Genomic DNA, 26,783 nt, shown 5'->3' on the forward strand with positions numbered 1-26,783 from the left:
CGCTTTTAAAAAGCAGCTGCTTTGTTCAAGAGTGGAAGGTTTATGCCTGTATTGAAAGACAACATGATCACAAATAATGAAAACAATGAACAAATGAAACACTTTTACCATAAAGCAGTACACTTTCAAAATGACATACAAATAGTTAAAAATTTCATTATGTTGTCTAACTTTTAAATGAGGACTTTCAGAATTAGACCCCAACATTTATAATTAGTAAATGAAAACTGTAAGTATTGGTACTATGTCATTGGGAACTGTATTTAACAAAATGTATACAAAGTCTATAGCAAGTTGATTTAAAAAATTAAAGTAATAAGAAACAGTACACTGAAGGCGCTTTACCCATCAAGCGCGCACTCTCCAAATTTTAAATATGATGAACAGAACAGAAGTTGTAACTATGCCACAGTTGCAATGCCAAAAAATAAAACAAGATCAGTTATCGAACATGCAGGGAATTCTGCCACAAAGCTACTGTCCCTCATTTGCCAGTTGTTCCAGTAAAATAACATCTTAAAACACCAGTGATGTTGATGGTTAGCTTACCTTCAGTGTACTGAAAGTTGTACACAACCTGCTTTAAAAGAGGAGACCATCCCTGCAGGCAGGCTCAAGAAGGAACAGACCCCTTTCGGCACTGACTACACCAAGGGCATGCTGCTGTGGCCTGCACACACACACCTAGGAAAACGTGAATATAAACAGCATTTATGCTGGCCTTTTTTTTTTTTTAAAGACAAAAATGAAGCCAAGTCTGCTAAAAAACCAATCATCCACCCAGTATTACTGTTCATTTTATAACAGAATTTTTTTTGATGTGAACTGCAACCATTTACATTAGCACTGTACTTGTGTGCAGTCTCAGCAATTAAAACAGTTCTACAGTGAAAATTTTCACATAAGACACAAACAGATTTACTCTAACATTTCTAAAAGAAATATCAGCCTTGGTGTTAATTCAAATATATCATGCTTCCTCAATTTGCGGGGGAAATATTTATAAGTTTATATACATTAATAAATTGCTGTGAAATTTCTTCAGTCTTTGTATTTTAATTACTCAAACCCTTTGAGCTTCTTCATCTCATTTAAATTTTTTCCTGGATGAAGGCATGCTGTAGAGCCTGGTTGATGCTAATTCGTTTAGCTGGGTCCAACATTAAGATCTGGTCCAACAAGTCCTTTAGCTGGTGTACTTTTTTGCGTTGGTCTTCAGGAAGTCGCTGGCACCCAATCAAATCAGCCAAGAGGTCCTTGGTAGGATTAATGGTGCTCATGACAGTAACTTTCTCCTAAAAATAGTTAAATTTATATGTTCATCAAAATTACTGAATTTACATCAAAATGAGTTAAACTAATTATTTCCAAATCAAAATGTTTTATGTTAGAACAACAAAGGTGTATCCTAATGTTCACCAACAAGAGATGTAAAAAAAAAATCAGTAAAGATTTTTTACTGTTGAATTATGCTTTCAAAAAGCAGTTATGAGATAGCCAATCCATTAAAAGTAATCACTTTTAGCTTCAAAATGACTTAAGAGTACTTATGTGACATCATTTGTGTTAGAAATGAATTTTCAGTTACTTTTACTCATAATTTACTCAATTTAAAATAGAAGTAACAATATTTAAAAAAGATTACTACTTAGCATAGTACCTTTGACATACTTACCCTTTCTGTTACTTTATCTACTTCTATATACATGAAGTTGAGATTTTGATCAAAGTGTTGGTCTTTGAACACACCTTTTCTTATCATCTGAAAAAAATTACATTCAGACTAGCATGAGATAAAGATCTATTACTTTAATTTTTTACAAGTCATTGATTGCCAGTACATTACCTTTGAGCTTATTCACTCATATATAAAATTAGGGTTGAAATAGATAATCTCTACTATTCTAAGTCATATTTAATATGACTCCCCAAAAATTTATTATAAATGTTTTATCTAAAACAAATGGCCACAAAAAGAATTCCATTAACTTGATGCATATTTTAGTTTCCCAAGATCAAGTTTGTGTTGCTACATTTCTATATTGTCATCACCCAACTATTTAAAGAAAATATTTACTATCTCCCTATATAACAGTTGTAAATTATACTCTAGTCCACTCAGCTGCCCATTTATTTTTTCAAACAATTTCTGCCATAAAAGAAAAATAAGGATAATCTCTTAGAACTTAATTAATTAAAGCTCAGAGGATGGGGGAATAGGGAGTTATTTTAAAATCTTTCTCAATCAAATTATCAATTTCATATTCAACAATTTCACCCTTCTTCATAGAACCTTACAACTGAAAAAAAATATGAGTCCATCTAGCTAAGTTCCACCTACACATGAAAAGGTCTCCCTGCTATAACACCACTGGCAACTAGGTAGGTTTTTTTATCCAGATGCTGTGTGAAGACCTCTAAGTGATAGAGGATCATTACTTTTCAAGTCAGCCAATTCCAATTTTGCAAGTTTTTCCTTCTATTAAGGCAAAATCTGCTTCTCAGTAACTTCTACCCAATCCCTCCTTAACCTAAATTTCTTTTGGTATTCTATTTCAAAACTAAATAGTTCCCATCTCTTCAATAAATTCATTTCATACTTTTTTTTATTCCTTTTTTTAATCACTCCTTTTAGATACATTTCCACTGTAATGTTAATATAAATCACCAAATAACAGTTTAATGTTTTTAGTTCATTCTCAAAGAAGACCATGGACATCAGGGACATGAACTGGATTTGAGTGAGGGTGCTGTACTAAGTCACAAGCCTCACTTTCTCCTCCAGTCATCTGGGTCTAGAGGTCACATGTGAATCAGGATGACTGGAGATGGACTTGGATGCAAGGCAATCAGGGTTAAGTGACTTGCCCAAGGTCATACAACTAGTAAATGTCTTGAGACTGCATTGGAGCTCCCATCCTCCTCACTATAAAGCCAGTGCTCCATTCACTGCGCTAAATCATCAAGTAACAATTTAGAGAAAAAAGAAGACAAATAGAAATAAAATTTGAAATATTTTGCCAAAGTAGTTTACCATTAGCAGTACTCATACCCAACTTCAAATACAATTGTTGCTCAACCCTTTCTCCCCAGTTTCCAAGTCATTTCAAGCCCTAGGTCAAAGTCCTTTCACTTCTTATACAAGTGATCCCAGACTATTCCATGCTTTAGTTTTTTTTTTCCATCTGAAATTCAGAGGAAGGGTGCCATATACCAGTTAAAAAGTAGGACAGAAAATAGAAATGTGGGGATAAATACAAATAAACTGTTGATTATATATCAACAGCCATCCCATCTTTGCTCATTCTCTTAGATTAAAATTACTATAAAAAAGTCAAGGGGGAGGTGCAAGGGAGCAGCAGAAAATAAATGTGTCCAAACTAAATTTTGCTATAGCTACAAGTAGGTGATTCTTCATGCACAAGCTAATGCTATCACTGAAGACCAATTAGGGGGAAGTAAGGGAGAAGAAAGAATCATCTCCTAACTTCTTACCTTATTTGGCATTTTCCCCTTGAGGTCCATAGCAAGTTTCAACATATGATTATTGGTTTTACCAGGAAATAATATTTTTCCAGTATAAAGTTCATATAGCGTGCAGCCTACAGACCACATATCTATACCATAGTCATAGCTTTTTCCTATAACTGAAACAGAAAGAAATTTTAATAAAATTAAGTTTAAAAACCAATGAGGTAGTAATTGTAGTAGTAGTAATAATAATAATACTGAAATACAATTCAATCATTCATATTAATTAATCAGGGGTTGAGGTTAGCCTGGGAAAATAAGACATATAACTCCCAAACTCATTTTAATAATGTGATTGAACTTCTCTCCCACCAAATCTTTTTAACAGAGAACCTAAAAAAAAAACACAACCAAAAACAAAAAGAAAAACCCAGCAAAAATGTTTTCACCTCCTTTTCCATTTCCACCTCTGACAGAGGTGGCTAATGAACAGTAAAGTCAGAATACAGGCCAACAGGAGGGAGGAGAAAAAGCAAAGGTCCCAGATAATCCACAAATTTGATAATCAGACCTTGAATAATCAAGAGCAGTCTTCTAAAGTCGAGGATTTTCCACAATTGTTTTGCTACTCTTGCCCGACATGATCAAGACTCCTGTCACAACTACCATCATTCCAACTGAGGAGGTTGAACTTGCTACGGTTCCCTTCCTCATGAATGAGCTCGAGCAGCTGCTGAAGTACGATGGAAAACAGTACTTAGAAATTAAATATGCTGTTTCCACAGCATGTGATGGCCCCAGAGCAAAAGGACATTTGGAGAAACTTACTAATTTCAGGAGCGCGATAAAATCTACTGACGAGATAAGGTGTAATGTCATTATCTGCAACATGTGAAGCTGATCCAAAATCACAAAGCTTTAAAATAGTTTTTGATTCATTAACCTGCAAAATATTATCAAGACATGTTGCTAGATCCATGGACAACAAAACAAGACACATGAGTACTGGACTGACACATTTCACAAAACATCATTTTAAACTAAGTTTACGTTTGCTGCTATAGAATATTAAAAAGAAACAAATATTTAGAAAAAGAGGCTTTTTCAGTGATGATATGCAAAGTTATTTAATTCCATTTTTATAAATACTGAAAAATACAAGTATTAAGAAATCCAGAGGCTAATGTCTTTAAAATTTTTCCCTAAATTAGTAGTTGCTATACAGTAAATGGATAAGAAATTAATTATTGATGTAACTTTAATGATTGATGTAACTTTAATGAAGGCAAAGGAAGAATAATTACACCATGACAAAATGTATTCTTCATCCAAAGGTGCTGGAATATTCAAATTTTATAGAAATTACTTGGAAAAAGATGGAATAAGTTTGAAAAATATCCTCCCCCCATATATTAGTCAAGAAAACAGCAAACATTAAAGAATTTAAGTGTGAATTTTATATTAGTCATTTGTTTTCTTCCCTTTTCAAATATTTCAACATACACAGTAACAGTGACATCTGCTGAGAAAGGCTGGAAGTTGCTCCCATGACTGCTGCCACTCATGAGTCAGAAGCATGATCAGGATTAACAAGTGAAGATAATTCACATTCCAGAGTCCCTTCCCCCCTTTAAAAAAGACACACACACACACAAATTCTGAGTTGGGACTTGAACTCAGGCTACTTTCCCCATCCCAAAGATATATAAATAAAGTGCCCATTTATTCACCAGTATATAGCTAGTTGTCTAAGAAATGATGCCAGACTGAATTCACTTAAGTGACCATCAATTTAATTATTGGCAAAGTATAAATAACCCTTCTAAAACTAGAAGCCACCAAGAGTCAAAGGAGATATATATATATGTTTTAGGTTTTTGCAGGGCAGTGGGGTTAAGTGGCTTGCCCAAAGCCACACAGCTAGGTAATTATTAAGTGTCTGAGGCCAGATTTGAACTCAGGTACTCCTGACTCCAGGGCCAGTACTCTATTCACTGAGCCACCTAGCCACCCCAAGGATATTTTTCAGCATCAATTTTATTTAACTTCCAGGAGCTAATATAATATGGCAATGTGTGACTTAAAATGAATTACTAAAGAGAATTTTCAAATCAATCTGTCATCAGTTCACTGACTTATTGAAATAAATGCATGATATCATACAAGTACCACATCGCATTTGGCACTATTAAAAGTCAAAGTATATGCCATAGCTTCCCTTTCTTATATATTACTCATTCTTCAAAATGATAAAACCTTTTGCTGCATAAATTCCTCATTCTCTAAAAGCCTGATTTTTTTTTCTTGGAGCAATGAGGGGGAAAATAAAAAGGACTACCCCAAACAAAGTCCATATTTGGCATTATCCCATGTGAAAGTTTGAAAGGTTGAACTCATGCTGGTCTACCAAAACAGATGATCAAAAAGAATTTTCTGTACTTAAGCAAATCTCCTTAATCTAAGAAATGCCTAATGCTGTAGCATTTTACTTTACTTTTCATTAGTAAGATTCATAACATAGTAAGAAAGATTTGGTAGCAAAAAAAAATTAATGTCTTCAGCTATATATTTTCCCAAAGTATCTAAATAATTTTCCTTTGTTAAACTGAGTTAATATTTGAAGTTTTTCTTTGTTAGAATACAGTTAATAAATGACTTTATTACTCTGACCTAAGATAGAAACAATGTCTTTTGATTTCAATTCCAAATAAATTTAGGTGCCCACCAGCTTATTTTAGCACAATTAAAACTGGGTCACAATACAACATGCTTTAAAATACTTCTCTTAAGGAGCATGAAAATGAAATTGTATAAAAAGGCATATATTTAAAGACGAAGATGTAGGACACAGAATTTGCAATGAAAGCACAATGACAAATTTTGGGGTTTGTTTTTTGCAAGGCAGTGGGGTTAAGTGACTTGCCCAAGGTCACACAGGTAATTATTAAGTGTCTGAGGCCAGATTTGAACTCAGGTTCTCCTGACTCCAGGGCCAGTGGGTGCTCTATTCACTGTGCCACCTAGCTGCCCCACAAAGACAAACTCTTAAAGTAGTTAACCCTTTTCATATTGTGTGAATTGTCTCCACAGAACTAGAAATTAGGAAGCTACTACCCCAATCCCTTTAGGAACAGGATTATGAGAGAAACAGATCTTTAGGACTAATAGTAATATAAGGCTACTTATATTACTAATTCTGAAATTAAAAAGAAAATCAGCAAAACCAATCATTACAGATTTAATAGAATTGCGACTTGCAAGAAGTTAAGCAGTACAAATTATTTTATAAACTAAAGCCTAGATAATTGAAATGACTTGCTCTTAAGTCCAAAGGAAATGATTCCCTCCCTTTCAAATGTAATGTTTAATTAAAAAAAAAAACTTGTAAGTTTACCTGCAACAATGTAGCTGCTAAGGAATAAGACCTGGGTCACTCTAACCTTGCTTTCTAGGTTCCCCTTGCTCATCAGGTTATTTTGAGTTAAGTAATTTAGGGTAAAGATAGTGTAGGACAGGATTTAGATGCTATTTATTCTACCCATGGGTCATGTTTATTGAGGATTATCTATTACTTTAATAAAAATCATAAAATATAACTTGGGAAACCAGATTTAAACTGTAATAATATGGCCTAAGTAAATAAAGCTAGTGCATGGATAGAACACTGAGACTAACACCAAAAAGATATGAATTCAAACCCATCTTCAGACACTTTCTAGCTGTGACTTTTGTCAATCACTTTTCTGCTATTTGCCTCAGTTTTCTGAACTGTAAAACAGGGAGAATGACTATCTCCCTCAGGCTATTGTGAGAATCATGAGAATTTTCTGAAGCACTTGTATGGTGCCTGAAATGGTAACTCTTGTTATTATGCTTGAGGACTGTGCATCACATCCTTAGGACTGCTCCTTTCCACTCCCAACTCTTCTTCACTCCTCTGCAGAAGGCCTTCATGGCTGCTTTTAAGTAAGGTCCCTCATAAGACAGAGCCTCTGGATCTGTAATGGAGCTTTCCCAGTAAAACCAACTTTCTGAACTCATGATCACTTCCATACCAAGATAAGGCACAAGTGCTACTTTAAATTCATAAACACAGGAAAAAAGGGAACCACTTCATCTTCTTTTAGCTCAGTCAAATAAGATAGACTATCTGTTCTTTATAATTTAAATGTTAATTTTGAATTTTTATTCCTCTAGAAAATCCATTCTTATTGAGCAAGAATTTACTTGTATTCTTACACATAATAAAAATATTTGCATTGATCAGAAAATATAATTTGCATAAACCCAAATGCAGCCTATAATTGGCATTATTTTCAATATTTCTATTTTCTTCTTTCAAAAAGGAATTATTTTTGAGGCATAGCCTATATTTTGCTCAGTACAATATAGAATTATGTGCAAAGATTAAGTTGCATTATGAAAGCAGTAAACTGAAATATATTAGTTATTTCACTCACCAAGATATTGTCTGGTTTGATATCAGCATGTAGGATGTTGCACCTTTTAAGAAGTTTCAATGCCAAGAACAATTGTTGACTATAGGATCTTACAGCCTTAATATGAAGACCGACATCTTTTCCATACTTTTTCAATACCTCTCGTAAATTCATACTTTTTTACAAGAAAAGGAGAGAAAAAGCAGGTTATAAAATATGTGATTATAAATATAAAAGTAAACATTTTTAATACTGGATTGGCAATATTGGATTAAATAGAAAATGCTATTCAATGTATTTCATTCCCTATCAGAGAATACAGTGATTAGTCCAATTAAAAGCTTGACTATTGGGGATAATGAAACCATTTGTTCACAAAAATTTAGCTGTGATCCATTTGGAAAAATATGCATTGGTTTCCTGTCACATGTATTGTTTACTAAGTCTTTTCCTAGTCAAAAGTTAACATCACAAAAGTTAAAAAAAAAATCATTTCAAGTACAAAACTGTCTACATAAACATCCTAAGGTTTAAGAGGACAGGACAAACACAAGATGGAGAAACATTTTGGCCAGAACACAGAAATAGGCTGGAAAAGTGGACTCAAGTCCAAGTGAAGAATTTTAAAAATAGAAAACGGCTGAAAGATTTTCAAGCAGGGAGGTGGTAAAGATGATGTTAACAGCTTATGAGAAGGATGGATTGGAGAGGGAGAGAAAGTCAGGCAAGCACAAGAAGTCACTATTAACAATCCTCTACAAGGCAAAGCACAGAAGAGTCATGTGAGAAAATTGTGCAGAAGTAACAAATGCTTGGTAAACTGAAAACATGAGAGAGGGAAGGATGAGGGGAGAATTTCAAGCCTAAGCACCTGAGAAGATGATAAAAAAAAGTAGGGGAGCAGTTTTAGAAGATGACCTGGATCTGGTCTGACATCTAGGTGACTGTAGACAAAAATTAGTTGGGTGCTATAGACTGACACTAAAGAAGAAAGATTAGGGCACATTTAAACATGGAAGGCATATTGCAGAGTGTGAAAACAAATTTTAGCAGAAGATTGTGAAGGAAGGTCCAGATAAAAGAAGATAATTAGTAAAGGACAATGACAAGGTGGGGAAAACTAGACAAACCCTTGGGGGGGGAATGGGTAAAATGAGAATAAGCCAAGGGGCTTAGGCAGCAGCATCCAGGAGAAGGAATGAGCAGTATGAAAGATAATAGTCCTTTTTTTCCGGGTGCAGCTAGGTGGCAGTGGATACAGCACTGGCCCTGGAGTCAGGAGAACCTGGGTTCAAATCCGGCCTCAGACACTTAATAATTACCCAGCTGTGCGACTTGGGCAAATCACTTAACCCCATTGCCTTTTCCAGGAAAAACTACAAGCAAACAAACAAAAAAAAGTCCCCTTTTGACAATTTTAAAGCTTAACAAAGGATAACCTAGGATACAGGAAGACGGGGCAGAGTAGAAACCCAGGGTTTAAGGAGTGAGCAAGTAGTAGGTGATGATGACAGAATTAAGTGGTTATATTGCCACATGCACTAGAATATACTGAGTCACTTAAATGAGTGCAATCATGGGAATTAATATCCATTTTATTTTATGCATTTTTTTTGCAAGGCAAACGGGGTTAAGTGGCTTGCCCAAGGCCACACAGCTGGGTAATTATTAAGTGTCTGAGGCCGGATTTGAACCCAGGTACTCCTGACTCCAGGGCCAGTGCTTTATCCACTGCACCACCTAGCCACCCCCTAATATCCATTTTATTGAAAAAAAGAAAAAAAAAAGGGTGACAGTAGAATGGAGATAGCACTAGACCAAGAAGAAAATTATTCTGGTTCTTCTGTGAAACTAGAAACAAATCTTAGTAGGTTTTAAGGGATATTTTTATATAAAGCTTATCTAGCAACAAGCAGAGAAAGTAAAAATACTCCTACTAGTTAAATCACAGATCATTTGAAAAAGTGTTAAAACCTCAGAATAATAAAATCACATTTTAAAGACCTGATCCATTTAAAAACACTTTCCTATCCTATTCCTAGCTCCTGTTCTTTAGGTTTAAAGATTTTCTAGGAGTTAGCTAAATATTTAGGTTTCAAGGGATCACCTAACCAAACTGGTCTTAAGGAAAATTAGGAACGGATCATAAAAATCAACAAAAAGATCAACTGCTTAGATCAACAAAAAGAAATTTTACTACTATGTTCAGTATACTCAAAAACAAAAAGTCTTGCCTAATAAAAGATGCTAAGAGCATAATAAATTTCAATTTTATTTACATATTTCAACATTTTACCTTAAAGGCTCAAATACAAGGCAGAGATGCTGTTTATGGTAAAAGTGTCGGAAGAGCCGTAGGCAATGAAATTTGTCATCAGGATCAGCATCATTAAGCTTTTTTAAAAATTCCAGTTCTTTTAAACCCGTTTTTTGCCTAAAAAACAAAATGTAAGTAATAAAAATGTTTAGTAGAACATATTTAGTGAACAAAAAATTGCCTTGTTTTGACTTTGTTATGTCTTAAAGATGTTATTTTATGTATTTGAACAAATTATTTAAAGGTATCAAAACTTAATGGGAAAAACAATACATTATTTGTAATTTTTTAGAAGTGGGATTAGAAGATGTAAAGCTATTAGAAGGAAAAGAAAAATGTATTTCTGCCATCTTTTTAAAATAGACTTCTAATATAACAATTATGACCACTCTAACTGTTCTATTCAGATAAGCTAATTCTTTTTTTTTTAAGTTTTTGCAAGGCAACGGGGTTAAGTGGCTTGCCCAAGGCCACACTGCTAGGTAATTATTAAGTGTCTGAAGCCAGATTTGAACTCAGGTACTCCTGACTCCAAGGTCAGTGTTCTATCCACTGCGCCACCCAACCACCCTTCAGATAAGCTTCTTAATGTCAATGAGTAGTCATAAATTCATTTAACACCCTGCTATTTTCATATCATTATATTATTTTACTTAGTAACAACAATATTTTGTCCTTAGAAAAAGTTCACCTAAAATGTCTACTCAAATTACTGGAATAATAAGATTTTATCTCTGCCTACTTTATATCTCAATGATTAACTTCTATCAAGTTATCTATGTTTTCTTTACCTCTTGTCTCTCCTGCTACCAGTTTTCTTTCTCTTCTTTGAAATGTTGTTTGTACTGTTACTAGCTCAGCTTGTTATTAACAGGTAATATATTAAAAGAATATAGCTAATTCAAAAATTTGCCGTAGTTGAAGTTACATATATTAAAAAAATACAATGAATCCTTAATAACTGTACATAAACTTTTCTCAACAATACTGATTCTCAGAAATAGCAAAATAGGCAAAATACAGACAAAATCTACAAAGGGACATTATATAATAAAGGTGGGTGATTCTCCCCTAAGGATATGATTAAAATATTAGATCTAACAGTAGAATTTAATGAATGTATATTCTCTAATTCTCATTAGCATTATTTGTGAATTTTTTCTGGCCTAGCTTACCACACTAAGCTTTTAAGTCAGAAATTATGTCTACTCCATCTTGCGCACTCCAAAATGCCATGCAAAACAGCAGGTTCTAATAAATAAAATGAAGATTTTATTAACTGTGCAGTCAAATCCTATAAATTTGGCAAATCTGAATCAAAAGCTAAAAGTGACTAAAGGGAAGATAAATTGTTTCAATCATGGATGTTTTTATTGTCATCTGTCATAATGACTTACATAAGCTCATTGTTCCTGATGATTTTCACTGCTACTTCCTGGTTTGCTCTTGCCATATCTCTGGCTCTCACTACATTACTGAAGACACCCTGGCCAGTGTAACCATACACATTGTAACGTTTATCTAGAACTTCACCGATATTAACACCTAAAAGACAAAATATTAAAATTGTTCACAATAAAGTACTCAGAAAAATGAATCATAATACTGTTTAATTCAGAAGAAAACACAGTGCTGTCACTTAAAAATTGTGTCAAATCTCTGCTATGCGCTAGGTTTTATGAGTAATAATAAAATCCAAAACTGAGCTGCCATTGATCACACTCATAAATGAGGTAAAATGTTGCATGCCCACTTTAAACCATTCCAGGAAAATGTTCTAACAATTGCTGATGATTCTGAATACTGAGTAGTGAAGAAATGTGCTCACTGAAGTGGTTCCAAGGGTAGTCTTGCATGGCAAACACTGCATGACTGGCATCCAAGTTCCGTGCACGTTGTATTTCTTGGTTTCAGATCAAGACAAGCATGTGGACATACCCTTTCCTTCTGGAGGCAGATCCCATAGCTGAAAATAACTTTGGATAAATTTTAAATTTCATATTAACTGTTTAAATTTACTTCAATTTGGGATACACCTGTGGGTTATCTTAAATAAATAGTTTGGGTTTAGGCAGCTGCTGGATATGCCACACTTTTTAAGTGATGGCACTGTGGTATGATTTTCATAGACTTTAAAAAAATATTTTAGCACATAACAAACATGCTTTCAAAGTGACAAAAACCTTATAGATAATTCTAAGAAAAGAAATATATACTTACGATAATAGCCTTCTGCATCAGTCCAATTATCCCTGAGATTGGGATTCTCTTTGAAATCTTTTCCAATGCCAGCAGCCCGAAGACGAGCACTCTGAAAGAAAAGGCAACAAAGAATTGTCTAACTCATTTCTGAAGTAAAGAAGTCATTGACATCTTCCCAAATAAAACTATTTTTAGCATTTTCAATAAGAAAACCCCAAAAATAAGATGGAACTTTGATGGTTTTACTAAGAGTTTTAAAAGTAATGCTAAAATTGTGGGATAGCTAAGTGGTCCAGTGGATAGAGCACCAGCCCTGGAGTTAGGAGGACCTGAGTTCAAATCTGACCTCAGATACTTAACTTTGTGACCTTGGGCAAGTCACTTAATCCCATTGCCTTAAATAAATAAATAAATGGATGAATGAATGAATGAATAATGCTAAGATTGACTTGGCATTTGTGGCTAAGAATGGAACACACACACACACACTTAAAAAAAAAAAGAACGGACCACAGACGAATACTGTTAATATTTTCAGGGGAAAAAACATCACTAAGAGACAATTAAAACATCTTCAAAAGCTATTAACACATGACAGTAAAGGGGATTGTATAGATAACTATATTGTAGCATAAACAAGCTTCGTATTAATAGGTATACACGACAGGAAGGTATATTAAAACTAAAAAGGAACTCAGTTCTTAGTTATTTAGTTAGCTCCTCCACATTGTTTTTTATTAAGACTTTATATAAAGAAAAAAATCAATATTTTAAAAATACCTACTATGTGCCAGGCATCAGGCTGGATAAAATAGTGCTGCCTAATATAAATAAAGATTTACCATAAAGGATACTCTCTTGATTTCAAATTTCATATTCCAGAGTCAAGTACTTCTTAGAAAACATTGTGGTAGAGTGGAAAGTCTACTGTATGTTGGTTCCCTCAAGATCAGGGTTGAAATGCTGGCCATGTCACTTGTGATCATGGGAAAGTCATTTAACCTTGAAGTGCCTCAATTTCCTCATTTTTAAACAGAACTAATGTTTATACTTTTTTCCCTTAAAGAGAAATTATGAGAATCAAAGGAGATTAATGTATAGAAAGTACTTTTTAAATTTAGTATTCTGTATTACTCTTTGTTCCAACAATTCCCTTTTCACATGTTATGTTGACTGATTACATCTGCTTTACAGAAAAAGAAAAATGAAGATGACAAGTTTTTATTCTTCATTCACAGTCACCCAGCAATAACCATCTAAATTAATAATAGGTGGGGGCATTTATTGCCTAAATCATTTAACCTTTATTCAACCTATTATAATATGTAGTGCCACTTTCAAAAAAAATTTTAGGTGACAAATTATTTCAGCTGTTTCTGAACAAATTGGGACATCTTAATACCCTTCCACTTCAATCCCCAACACTGAATTTTTTCTTATTTATCTTTACTTGACATTAGATACTTGTGTTGGAATCCTGGTTTTATAATATAGTCAAACATTTTAGTATTTCTTTAGATTGTTGTGTCCTTCATCCAAGTATTAAAGGCAAAAATTGAATACTTTTAAAATAAAGGTCCAGGCCAAATGTTGACCACATTGCTTTACAAATCACAAATCTCTTATTACATTTTCAGATCCCAGACTTGTACTTTTTAATATTACTATCACATTAATTTTCATGCAGTGACCAATCTACCAGAACTTTTTCTTGAAGTCAGATCAACCAATATTCAACAGTAATATCTATATAAGCTGGAAAACAAATTAATTCTAAAATTACTTACATCAAAATATGCAGCAAACATATCATCTGATTCTGTGAACATGTCAGGAGCCAATAGCTTCTTCTGAGTTGAACCTTAATGGAAATTCATAGCAATCATTTGGACTATCATGAACAGATAATAAAAATACAGAACAATTCAATAGCTGTCCTAAAGACAATTCAAAATGTAGTCTATCTAATGAAAAATCCCCACTATATAATAGTCCTGAAATCCTTTTAAATATTTTTAAGGACATATAATCTTTATTCATGTTTTACAGATGGATCTCACAAAATGCTAATGAATGGAAGCCCCATTATGTTCACAATCCAGATTTCCCTTTCCAATTTCCCTTGAAAGTTCTCTACTTTCATCATTTTCTTGTTTAAAAGAGCAATTATTGCTGGATACTAAATAAACAACATTTTTAATAGAACAGAAGTTTCTTTTCTTAAAATTACATTGAATAAGAAGTGACTAAAATGTTCATACCCTTTGACCCAGAGATTCCACTGCTAGATATATGCCCTAAGGAGGTCAAAGACAAAAAGAAAGTCCCATATATAGCAAAATATCCACAGTAATACTTTTTGTGGGAGTTAAGATATGGAAACAAAAGAGCTAGCCAATTAAAAAAAAAGTGGCACATTGCTTAAGATGAATATGCTATAACATGATATAGAACCAGGAAAATTTCTCATAGATAATAATATAAGAACAAATGAAACTGAAGGACAAATGAAACAAATGAATACAGTGTCGTTATAATGATCAAGTTTGGTCTCAGAGAAAATGTACTTTGCTCTTTTTGCAGAGGTGAGGGACTTATGTGTGGAACACATACTGTCAGACTTGATTGATGTGTTGGTGAGTTCTGATTAACTTCTTTTTCTTTTTTAAATCTTTGTTATAAGGGAGGGCTCACACTAGATAAGAGGGTGAAATGAAGGTGAATATAACTAAAACAAAAAGCTATCAATAAAAGTTCATAGTAATGCAGTGTAACATTTATTAAGGAATGTCAACACTTATTTTGCACACTCATAAGCCTATAATGAATCTTTTCTCATCACTAAATTATGGCATTAATAATTCAATTCTATGATAATAAAATCACTTTATTTACTTACCATTATTTTGTTCAACTGTCATAAGATTGTGTTTGGCTTTTACAGAAGCCTCAAAGGTATCAACATTTTCCCTTTCATATTCTTTAACATCAGCAGCAACCCGTTCTAAAATGTCATCTGGGGAGGGTGAACGTGTTCGAGTGCTACTCTGAGGGCTGCTTGGCTCAGATGGCATAGACATATTGCTATCCTCAGCAAGGTATTTATACTTCTGCAATAGGAATTCAATATGTTATTTTCAGTAAAATGTATGCTTCCTATTTACTGAACATATTAAGCTTTCTTTCTTACAACTCGAAACCTAGAAAAGTAATTAAGCCAGTAAGTATTACATGAAGTTAGAAAGGTCTCTGCTTTTATTTAAAGAGCTATGACTCTGGCTTATGCAGGCAAAAGAAGATAACCAGCTATCACAAACACTGTACCAGGAATTATGATTGTAGTTCTGTCCTTTACAGATACATTCCAGGCTCCTTGTTCTAACGGCACAGTGCCAACACTCTCACTTCCCTTATCAATATGCATCCATCTAAATCTTCTACCACAAATTTCCAGGGCTAATCCTTCCACCCACACTTTAAATTAGTAGCCTGATTCTAGCCTAGAGATCAGGTGTTGAGTGGGTCCTGTGGTAGATGAGTTGTTCATTATTGCTCTTTTCAATTCTGTCTTTTTATTTCAATATAAGTCTTTTTTAAAAGCCTTCATCCTCATGCCCTCCATCATGTCTACAAGACACTATGGACCAGCAGACATAGGAATACCTTTACCTCATAAAAAAAAAAAAAAGACACTCCAGAAGCCGGCAACAACAGGAATTCTCTACAAGCCATAGCATTCTCTGGGATATTACCATTTCTCCTATGATTAGGAATTTATTTCAGTATAACTTAGCAAAGTGTGACTAATGATAGCCTTGTTAACAGATCACTGTATAATTGGGTATAACAAAGACACATAAAATTTTCTTGTAATATAAGGAATTATAATGAATTGTAGTCTGTATTCTAAAAGACTGACTCTCAGAAAGGAAGAACAATAGTTTTTAAAATTTGTTGAGTTTTTTGGGGTTTTTTTGCAAGGCAAATGGGGTTAAGTGGCTTGCCTAAGGCCACACAGCTAGGTAATTATTAAGTGTCTGAGACCAGATTTGAACCCAGGTACTCCTGACTCCAAGGCCAGTGCTTTATCCACTGCGCCACCTAGCTGCCCTGAGTTTTCTTTTTCAATTCAAGTAAATTTTACTGACTACTATGAACACCTCTACCAATTTCTTTGTTTTTTTTTTCCTTCCCTATGTCTGATTGTACTGTCTTTGTAAACACTAGAATGAGTATGGCCTATATTTGAACCAAAAAACCCTAAGAGTTCTTAAGATATTCCACTTTAAGACAGCAAAGGTTATGACTACTTAAATTTTTCCAAAGTATTTTTCCCAATGTAACTAAATTGCAAAAGTTTCCATAATTTTCTCACTTTGTAGGCAGATATTTTGCTTACTAAATCTAACCAGTTTTGAGTAACTAGCACATTTTATTGTGAGACTTTTTAAAAGCAATTTAAAATGGAATAACTTCAGTTTATGTGATTTACTGGGGAGAATAAACTCTAATTCACTGCAGAGTAGATGGTTTAAATTAGAATTGTGTAAATCTGAAGGAAAAAAAAATCCCAATATTACAGAAGGACCTAATGAAAACATTATAAGTCTAACATATTTTAAAATGTCAGTTTCTCCACTGTGCCCATCCATATGCTGCTTCTAGACTAGTGCTTCATCAAAGCGAAGAATTTTCAGTTTCTTAAAGAGTAGAGATAATTTCAAATTAGTCTTATTTTTCAAAGATATTAGGCACCTGAAAGTTTGAATTTTTGAAATTACCTGGGTTTTCTTATGTATATTATTTTATTTATAAGCACATACCTGAACGATTGCCTGCCTTTGGATTCTTCTCTGCTCTATTAGGGCTTCTTCATCTTCTTCTTCAACATCAAAGTCTTCTAGGCTAAAAAAATACATTTTATAATTTTGTATCTTATTAAATATTTTTAAAGTATGGCCCTTCACAAATCTTAGAAAAATTAACAGCATTATATTTCTTTGGGATGTAGAGGGGAAGAAATAAAAGAAGTATGTAACATATAGACAAATATATAAATTTACCACAATTTGGAGAAATTTTCCCAAGGCAGCATCCTAAATGAGCTTTGAAAGAAATCACATAGTCTAAGAGATGGAGGTTAGGAAGTTGGGCACAAGAGAAATAACCAGTGCAAAGACCCTGGCTTTGCACAGATGGGGAGAGGAAAATGTATGCAAGTATGTCAATCTAGGGTGGGTATAATGAAAAAAATCTGGAAAGATCAGGCTTGAGACAGACTGCAGAAGATATAACAAGAACTTTATATTTTGTCCTACAGGCAAGAAGTCACAGAATATTTCTGAGCATTGGAGTGGCATAATCAGAACTGTGTCTGAAGATTGTGAATTACTGACTATAATGAATAAAGACTAAAAACAAGTAGATCATTTAGTTTTACTCAGTCCAAAAGAAATAAGCAATGAGGACCTAGATTAGGATGGTAAGAGCAGAAGGAGTGGAAGATCCTAAGAGATATTATAGAAATAGAAGGTGGTCAACTATTCTTTCCAAAGGAAGAATGATTGGGGGGAATAACATTGGGAATAAGATATATAGAGTAGATGCCAAAAATTTGCATTTTCTTATCACCAAAATGAGATAATTACAAAACTAAAAGAGTTGAAAAAGTTCTTGTTCTTAGCAATCTCTGCTTTGTAGGATTTTTGTTGACTAGAGGGCTTCTGTGACCTAGAACAGGGTCCAAGGAAAAGGGGGAAAAATTTGCTTCTAAAATTTGCTTTAAGATGTTAAAAGGAACCTTTCTATCTTTGAATTCCTATTTTCTTTCCTTTTCTCAGTGTCTGGAATGAGCAGTTCATAGATATTTAGCAAAGTTTTAAAGGTTTCTTATGCTCCTACTCAGTACACAGAAACTATTATTCCTTATTGCTGGTTTCATATATTTTCATTTAAATACAAAGAAGACCTAGGGAAAGTCATTTAACTTCTTTAGGGTTCAGTTCATTTACCTGTAAAAGTCAGAACCAGGTGATCTTCTAAAATCTATAATCTTACTCATTCAGGAAAATATTCTTAAAGTGTAACATTTTAATCTACAATTTATTTTATTTTGATCTTTTGAAAATTTTCATGGCAAATGTGCTGGTTTAAATAATTTTAACATAATTGTCAGTCAGGATTAACTTCATTTAATAGGTTTTACTGTTGGCCAGTTTTCTAGTTAGGATTGAGCAAGCTTCAAAGAAAATGCGTTTTTCTATATATATTCACCTGATCACACAAAAAACCCTCATGTTATTTCCCATCTTTGCTGCATGATCATTTAAATCTTTCCCTATAGATTAAATAGAAGATACAAATTCAAAGAAAGGTGTGCAAAAATACAGGGTTAGCACCTTTATATAATAAGAAAAACTTAAGGAATTATTTAGATAGCACAAGATTATTTTACTATTCATAAGGGATAGAATATGTGCACCTTGATTCAGCATGATATAGCTCAGGGTATTTTAAATTGTTTTCATATGTAATAGCCATAGTAGATAGATTGCTAAAGAAAAGTGTCCCTAATATTATTTTAAAAAACAGAAGAAGCGTACTAACCTGTTTACCCTCAATTTATAGGCCAATTTCTTACTCTAATTAGGTACTTAAAAGTTGAAGGATGTGCATGCCCCAGAGTCACAGAATTTACAGGTTGTCTAGACTCTTGAAGCCTTCTCTCTGGCCATTATACTAGTATGCCTGTGGAAAAAAATGCTCCAGAGCACTTTTACACCAAGTACATTGTTAAGATTTTGGGGGGAAAAAGGGAAAATGACAAATGTTGGAGGACCTGTGGGAAAATAAGCCCTGGTTTATATATGAATTAATGTACTGTTAGAGATGTGAATTGATTCCAGAAAACAATTTGGAACTATGCCCCAAAATTTAACTGGACATATGCTTTGATCCAGTGATATCACTTAAAAGAATATACACATACATATTTGCAGTAGTAGCAAAAAACAAGAACTAATTGGGTGACTATCAATGGGACCTAGTTGAACAAATTATAGCATATGAATGTAATAGAATAAAACTGCCACAAAAAAATGATCTGAGATTTTTTTTTCGCATAAATCAGGAAAAGATCTGTATGAACTGATATAAAGTTAAATGAAAAGAACCAGAAGAACAACTTATAAAATAATAAGATTTTTAAAAGACAAACATGGAAAGACGGCTAGGTGGTGAAGGGGATAGAGCACCGGCCCTGGAGTCAGGAGTACCTGAGTTCAAATCCGGCCTCAGACACTTAATTACCTTGCTGTGTGGCCTTGGGCAAGCCACTTAACCCCATTTGCCTTAGAAAAACCTAAAAAGAAATCTAACTGATGCAATGACCAACTTCCAGACTACAGAGGACTAATGATGAAGAATGCTACTCACCACCTGACAGAGGACTCAAGTTGCAGAATGAGATGTATAGTTTTGGGAATATGAATACAAGAATTATGCTCCACGACATATGTTACAAAGATTTTGTTTTTCTTCATAATGGGGGGGTGGAAGTAGGGGGTGGGGGAGGTAGGTGAAAAAGACATACTTTTGTTAACTAAGAAAAAAAAATTTAAAGGCAAAAAGAAATCCATCGGGGCAGTTAGGTGGCGCAGTGGATAGAAAACAGACTCTTCAGACACTTACTAATTGCCTAGCTGTGTGACCTTCGGCAAGTTACTTAACTCCATTGCCTTAAATAAATAAAATTAAAAAAAAAAGAAAAAGAAATTCATCACTACAACTGATATTAATAGAGAGAAATAAAAAGTTATGCTTATTGTTTAAAACTTTAATTTTGAAGTTGTGCAAAGCAAAAACAAAAATTCACAAAAAACCCACAAAATTTCATCATGACAAATGTTCAACTGGCATAAGATAATTGCTAAGAAATTCGTTCTAAGAAAATTGCTGTTTATTTCCTTTAAATTGATTAAAAAAAGATTAATTCCATGAGAATTTCATCCTTACTTATCATCAGATGATGACTCCTGTTCAACTTTCATTCCTTCAGAAAGGCTTCCTTTAAATTTATCTTCCTTTACTTTGCTTCTGCTTCTGCGTCTACGACCACCCCGAGATCGAGACCGCCGTCGAAGTCGAGATCTGCTCCGCCTAGCTCTATCTCTGTTGAGGAAAAAATAATTAAAGAAAATAAAGATAATCACTTTAAAATAAGTACAATGTGACAATTTATGATTTGGTTCTCTAGTTGTTCTGAGCTTGTGAACAGTGTATAAATATAAACTCTTTGTGAGATGGAGTCCAACATTCTTTGATTACACCTAAAATGTTTAACAATGTAGCTATTTGACAAATACTAGTGAATGCATCATTGATTCTTTCTTTAATGACTGAAGATTTTTGCAGAATCATAAAGTTTCTATTCTATAAATCACTACTATAGTATTATAGCAGGTGATAGAATTAACATTAAATACTGCTTCAAAAAGTTTTAAGATTCTTTACATACATCATTTCATTTAACTTCAGAATTTTAAATAAGACTATTAGCCCCATCTGATAGATGAGGAAACTTAAGATTTAAAGAGATAAAATGATGACAATGAGATAGACACTCTGCCTCAAAGAAGAGTATGCAGAAAAATGACTCAAAAATATATCACACCAAAAATAAATATAAACACACACAAACAAAACATACCTAACAAGTTTTCATTTCTAAATAAACCCCTAAAATATAATGAAAAAATATAGGGGAAAAGATTGCTTGCTTGAAGTTCTTAATCCACCAAGTTTTACTCCATAAATGAGTACTGAATTAATTTTATTTAATATTCTCAAGACTAGATCTCCCTAACTTGCCTAGCAAAGGTTCAGGAGCTATTCATGACCCTGATCATTAATAATTAATGATAGTCATGGGAGCTTTAACTTGTTCTGTTTTGATCCTCAGACAATCTGGTAGCTCTGGGTTCCCTGGGAGTTCACTCTATTAGTAGTCAATATTTATAAAGCACTTTTTATCACAACAATCCTGGAAGGTATCCCTCTTTTGCAGAAGGGGAAAAAAAACTGAGGTAGGAGAGGTTAAATGACTTGTCAGGTCAAACAGCTAAGTGTGTACAAAGCCAAATTTGAACTGAGGTTTTCCTGACTCCAGATTCAGCTGCCTATATTAATACAGGCCCTTATATATACATACATACATATATATATGTATGTATGTATGTATAATCATATAAGCATATAATATAGACACTAACTTAGTACACACCAAATCTGCATAGTCACTGCAGCTCAGGACTTCCAAGCTCAAGAGATCCATCATCCTCAGCCTACCTAGTAGATGGGATCATAAATCAACACTATGATATGTAGCTATTCCATCAGAATTTTTTAAATTAACACAAAACAAGGAATACTCATGAAAAGAATGAATATAATAGTAACTCATAACCTTTTCATAGGAAATATTCCACAAAGATTTTATTAAGTAAAAATTTATTGGGGCAGCTAGGTGACACAGTAGATAGAGCACCAGCTCTGGAGTCAAGAAGATCTAAATTCAAATCTGGCTTCAGACACTTAATAATTGTCTGGCTCAGTGACCTTGGGCAAGTCACTTAACTCCAATACCTTGCAACCCCCCCCCCCAAAAAAATATCAATTCCTATAACATACAGTTAGCATGCCACCACTTCCAGAGAAAGAAATTATTCTGAACTCAATTTTTACCTTCTTCTTGGAGATCTGCTTCTCCTCCTTGGAGTTCTGCTTCGTCTGAGTGGTGAACGAGATCTCCTACGAATAGGAGACCTACTTGATCTTCTTCTAGTTGGAGACCATCTGCTAATAGGACTGACATCTTTTGATCTCTCGCGTCTGCTCAGAATATCATCTCTAGGACGTGTTCTTGAAAGGACAAAAAAAGAAAAGTTGCCAGAAAAAGAAATTAAAACTACTTCTGTTATCTAAAATACTAGGGGGAAGACCAAGAAAAAAAATTTTAAGCATTAAAAAAAAATCACTGCAAAACATACATTTACCAAATGATATAAAGGGAGGGAATACTGAAAAAGAGCCTCAAGTTTCCATAGAAGGTATTTACTTCACATCTGAACAAATAAACTATTTTGTATCTTTGGCATTCCCAAGAGCCTAGTGCTGATTTTCCCTGAAAATAAGACCGGGTCTTATATTAATTTTTGCTTCAAAAAGATGCATCAGGTTTACTTTCAGGGGATGTCTGGAGATAGGCAGTCATTCCTGTGGGAATCATTAGTTGATCTAGTCTTCTCTCTGCAAGGAAGTTCTTCATGCCTTTAGCTTGGTGAGCACTGACTAGCAGACCTCTTTGGCCACAAAGCAAAACAAATGGCAGCATTAAATCGACCCACTTCCTTATATCTGATGTGTGCAGCAGACTTTTTTAATCTTTTCTTTCCATCCCGTTATAAAGTGTGCACATTATTCATGCATGTATCTGTAATGGTATTGGTCACTGGCAATAAGTTTCCAGTTTCTGTTTACAAAGGTGTTTGTCTCTTGACTAAAGGCATCAGTCTGGATATTTACAAATTCTTAATTATAATCATATTACCATTATTTTTAGTATTAATGTCAATAATATTATTTACTTTATCTTTTAATTATATATCGATATTATTATAATTCAACTTGTCCATCATGTGTTACAATGGATGTACTAAATCCATCCATCTGACTGTCAATCTTAACTGGACCTTATTCTGGCAGTAGGGCTTATATTATGAACATCCTGAAAAAAATTATGCTAGTTCTTATTTTGGGGGAAAGACTGTATGTGATCAGCTATTTAATAAATGCTTGTGAATTGTTTTATTATTCAAAGTCAAGATCTATTCATTCCTGGCTTGTGTTTGTTTACCACTAATAATTTTAAAGAATGTATTCAAAATTGACCAAAATTTTAAACAAAATTCTCATAACTCAGAAAATAAAAAGAAAACAAAAAACAATTCACTAAAACCAAGATGGATCCATATCAGGGATTCAACAATAGCAAAATAATTAGTACTCACTGATATTTAAAGTGCTAAAATACCCAGGTAGGGAAAATCTTTTACTTAATATAAAAGGAATATGTTTAACAACTAGAGCTAGTACCACTGTTTGCAATGGAGAAACACTGGAGACTTTCCTAGTAGAAACAGGAATAAAGGAAGGATACACACTCCTCCCACTACTATTTGACATTGTTTCTGGAATGCTAGCTACAGCAACAAGAAAAGAAAATTAAAAACATAAGCAACAAAAAGACAAATATCTTTATCTGCAAACAAGATAATAAACTTAGAAAATCAGAAAAGAAAATAAATATAATATATAATAATTAAAATAAAATAAGGCAGCTAAAGGAAAAACATCTGCAAAAATCAAGAGTTCGATACAGTACTAATAAAACCTAAGAATAAAAGAAGTTCCAATTTTTAAAAAACTTCATATACAAAAGAGATACTTTGGAAAACTTGAAAATGATCTAGAGACTCAAAAGGAAATGAGAAAATTTTAAGATAGCCAAAAAAACCCAACAAAAAAACAGAAAAGTAACTAATCTAAAAGCTGATGTACCCAAGAACATGAATTATTGAGGAAACTATCCCCATTGTGACAATAACTAGCAGAAAATTTTAGCTAGCAATTTGGCAGAAATTAGATCTTACACTGTTAACATAATATGATGAATATAGATTTCTATTATGAACATAGGTGATCACAACCAAAAATTTAGAGAACAAGTTCAGTTACTTTACACAATTACAGCAAAGAAAATCTCAATGGAAGATAGAAAAGATCACAAGAGAAAAGACAACTGTAAAACTGAAAAAGCCTTTTCAAATTATAAGACTGAAGATAAAACTGGAAGAGAAAATTTTAAATGAAAAACTTTTTACACCCAATATCAACATTCCAAAACAAAAAGGATCAAGAATAAGTCCTCAGTATATAACTGTTCAAAGGATATGATCAGTTTTCAAAAAAATTTTATCCTTCAGCCAACACCAATGAGATCAAAGACAAGTACAGAAAGGTCCCATATATAGCGACTTATTCACAATAGCACTTTTTATGGTAGTAAAGAAATGCAAACAAAGCAAATATCTACTGACTGGAATGACTAAACAAAATATGATACATTGATGGAATGAAGTTTTATTGTGCTATAAGAAACTTTAAATATGGGGCAGCTAGATGGCACAGTGGACAAAGCACCAGCTCTGAGTCAGGAGGACCTGAGTTCAAATCCAATCTCAGACATATAATAATTACCTAGCTGTGTGTGACCTTGGCAAGTTACTTAACCCCACTGCCTTGAAAAACGAGAAGAGAAGAGAAGAGAAGAGAAGAGAAGAGAAGAGAAGAGAAGAGAAGAGAAGAGAAGAGAAGAGAAGAGAAGAGACAATATTAAGAATTCAGGCAAGTTATGAGCAGAGTGGTAGACTGATGGAGAGCAAAATAAAATAGAACCACAAGAACAATATACACAATGATTAAACACTATAAAATTTGGTTTGGTTTGTTTTTAAAAAGATCTCTTCTTACCAAAATAATCATAAAACAAAATCCAATGATTAAGGAATGCCTAAAAAAACTATGGAATATAAATGAAATATTATTGCTTAGAAAGAAATGATAAATATGAAAAATCCAGAGAAATCTTTCTATAAAATTATGCAGAATGAAATAAGCAAGGAGAATATAATATACAAAATAACTACAATAAAAAATTCACGAAAAGGTCAAAATCCCCCAGAACTGGTAAGAAAAGCTATCTATCGTTATGGAAAAGACAAGAGGACTACTAGAGCAAATATTAGCTACATTGTCAAATATGGTTACCATTTAAGATGTTTTCATTTAAAACTTTTTCTCTGAAACAAAGGGAGTATTCAATTTGGAAAAGCAAAAATGGAAATGACTGCTATAAAAATTATCCACATTGTCTTTTTAAATGGGGGAAAATAAAAGGGAGGGAAAAGTAGTAGGGAAACATAGTAAAATAAGTCTGCTTAACTAGTCCCCAAATATACAACTTTTTTTAACAAAAGATTTAATACAGCTTACCTTACAAGTACTTTATGTCAAGTTCATCCTTCCTTAAGGACTACCTACTTAACCTCAAAGCCTAGGCAGGCAGATGCTATTTCCACCCCTGTGCTACCTGACACCCTAGTTCTGTTGTGGATACTTCAAAACTTGGGCATTCAGCAAACAGGAAGACATACGGTAAAAATCAGTTAATGGGGCTGCTACGTGACAGTGGATAGAGCACTGGCCCTGGAGTCAGGAGTACCTGAGTTCAAATCTGGCCTCAGATATTTAATAATTACCTAGGTGTGTGGCACTGAGCAAGCCACTTAACCCATTTGCCTTGCAAAAAAAAAAAACCCCTAAAAAAAAAATCAGTTAATAATTCAGTGTCTACTACTATGCAAAAATTGTGCTAAGCTGGGGATACTAAAGGAAGGTAAAAAACAATTCATACCTTCAAAGATGTCATAATCCAATGAGAAAAACAGAAAGTAAGAAACAAACAAAAAGGGCGGCTAGGTGGTGCAGTGGATAAAGCACGGGCCCTGGAGTCAGGAGTACCTGGGTTCAAATCCAGTCTCAGACACTTAATAATTCCCTAGTTGTGTGGCCTTGGGCAAGCCATTTAACCCCATTTGCCCTGCAAAAACCTAAAAAAAAAAACCCTATATAAAACAAAAATTGAAAGGTAATACTGGAGAGGAAGTAAGGTCCTAGTCTCGAGAACTCTGAATGTCAAAAAGGATTTTATATTTGATTCTGAAAGAGAGTGATAAGTCCACTGAACAAGTGTCATAAAGGAATGGAACTGTAAGAGAAGGTGGAAGTTCTCAATGAAACTAGTCTTAAGGATAGATTATAAATGGTTTATTCTTGCATTTTCTAATACAAATTATGGTAAACTTAGTTATAACTAGTTAGAGCTAGAAATGATAGCAAAGGAGGAGCTAAGAAATAATTTATTTAAAACTCTAAGTTAAGCATCAGAAGACCAAATTATGAAAGAGGAATGTTTTGCTCACAATTTTATAGAAGTAAGGAATGGCATTTCACATGATCAAATACACTTTTACAATTTTAAAACATTATCTTTAAAGAGAATTATCTTCAATTATTAATCTTTTCAGGGACCTCTAGAATCTTTCCATGAATCTTGGTTCTCAGTGTATCTTTAGTATAACACACCTGTTCTAGACTCCCTTCCCTGATTTAAAGAATCTTGACCTTACTGTTGGCCAGATCAACTATACACTACATGCCTTCCCCTCTTTGTTCTG

General features: G+C 33.6%; 1 protein-coding gene across 4 annotated transcripts in view; it reads right to left on the reverse strand.

Annotated features, from left to right (window-relative positions):
- PRP4K (pre-mRNA processing factor kinase PRP4K) overlaps nucleotides 1-26,783 on the reverse strand; it is a 43,872-nt gene continuing 17,089 nt past the window's right edge. Inside the window, exons 3-16 of one of the 4 annotated variants that reach the window (XR_012472831.1) lie at nucleotides 22,171-22,347; nucleotides 20,443-20,598; nucleotides 17,253-17,334; nucleotides 15,329-15,539; nucleotides 14,217-14,290; nucleotides 12,448-12,538; nucleotides 11,625-11,772; nucleotides 10,207-10,344; nucleotides 7,932-8,085; nucleotides 4,300-4,414; nucleotides 3,496-3,647; nucleotides 1,676-1,762; nucleotides 550-1,295; nucleotides 1-46 (exon numbers count right to left, since the gene is read on the reverse strand). Coding sequence is in view for 2 of the 4 variants with exons in the window: in XM_074208626.1 (XP_074064727.1) it covers nucleotides 1,092-1,295; nucleotides 1,676-1,762; nucleotides 3,496-3,647; nucleotides 4,300-4,414; nucleotides 7,932-8,085; nucleotides 10,207-10,344; nucleotides 11,625-11,772; nucleotides 12,448-12,538; nucleotides 14,217-14,290; nucleotides 15,329-15,539; nucleotides 17,253-17,334; nucleotides 20,443-20,598; nucleotides 22,171-22,347 (1,789 nt within the window). In the remaining 2 variants the exon portion in view is untranslated. Of the gene's footprint in view, nucleotides 1,296-1,675; nucleotides 1,763-3,495; nucleotides 3,648-3,687; nucleotides 4,205-4,299; nucleotides 4,415-7,931; nucleotides 8,086-10,206; nucleotides 10,345-11,624; nucleotides 11,773-12,447; nucleotides 12,539-14,216; nucleotides 14,291-15,328; nucleotides 15,540-17,252; nucleotides 17,335-20,442; nucleotides 20,599-22,170; nucleotides 22,348-26,783 lie in introns of those variants that run through there. The other 3 variants (XM_074208626.1, XR_012472832.1, XM_074208627.1) reach the window with 3 other exon arrangements.

Source organism: Macrotis lagotis, chromosome X (genome assembly GCF_037893015.1).
Source record: "Macrotis lagotis isolate mMagLag1 chromosome X, bilby.v1.9.chrom.fasta, whole genome shotgun sequence".
In the NCBI taxonomy this organism is placed as follows: Eukaryota; Metazoa; Chordata; class Mammalia; order Peramelemorphia; family Peramelidae; genus Macrotis; species Macrotis lagotis.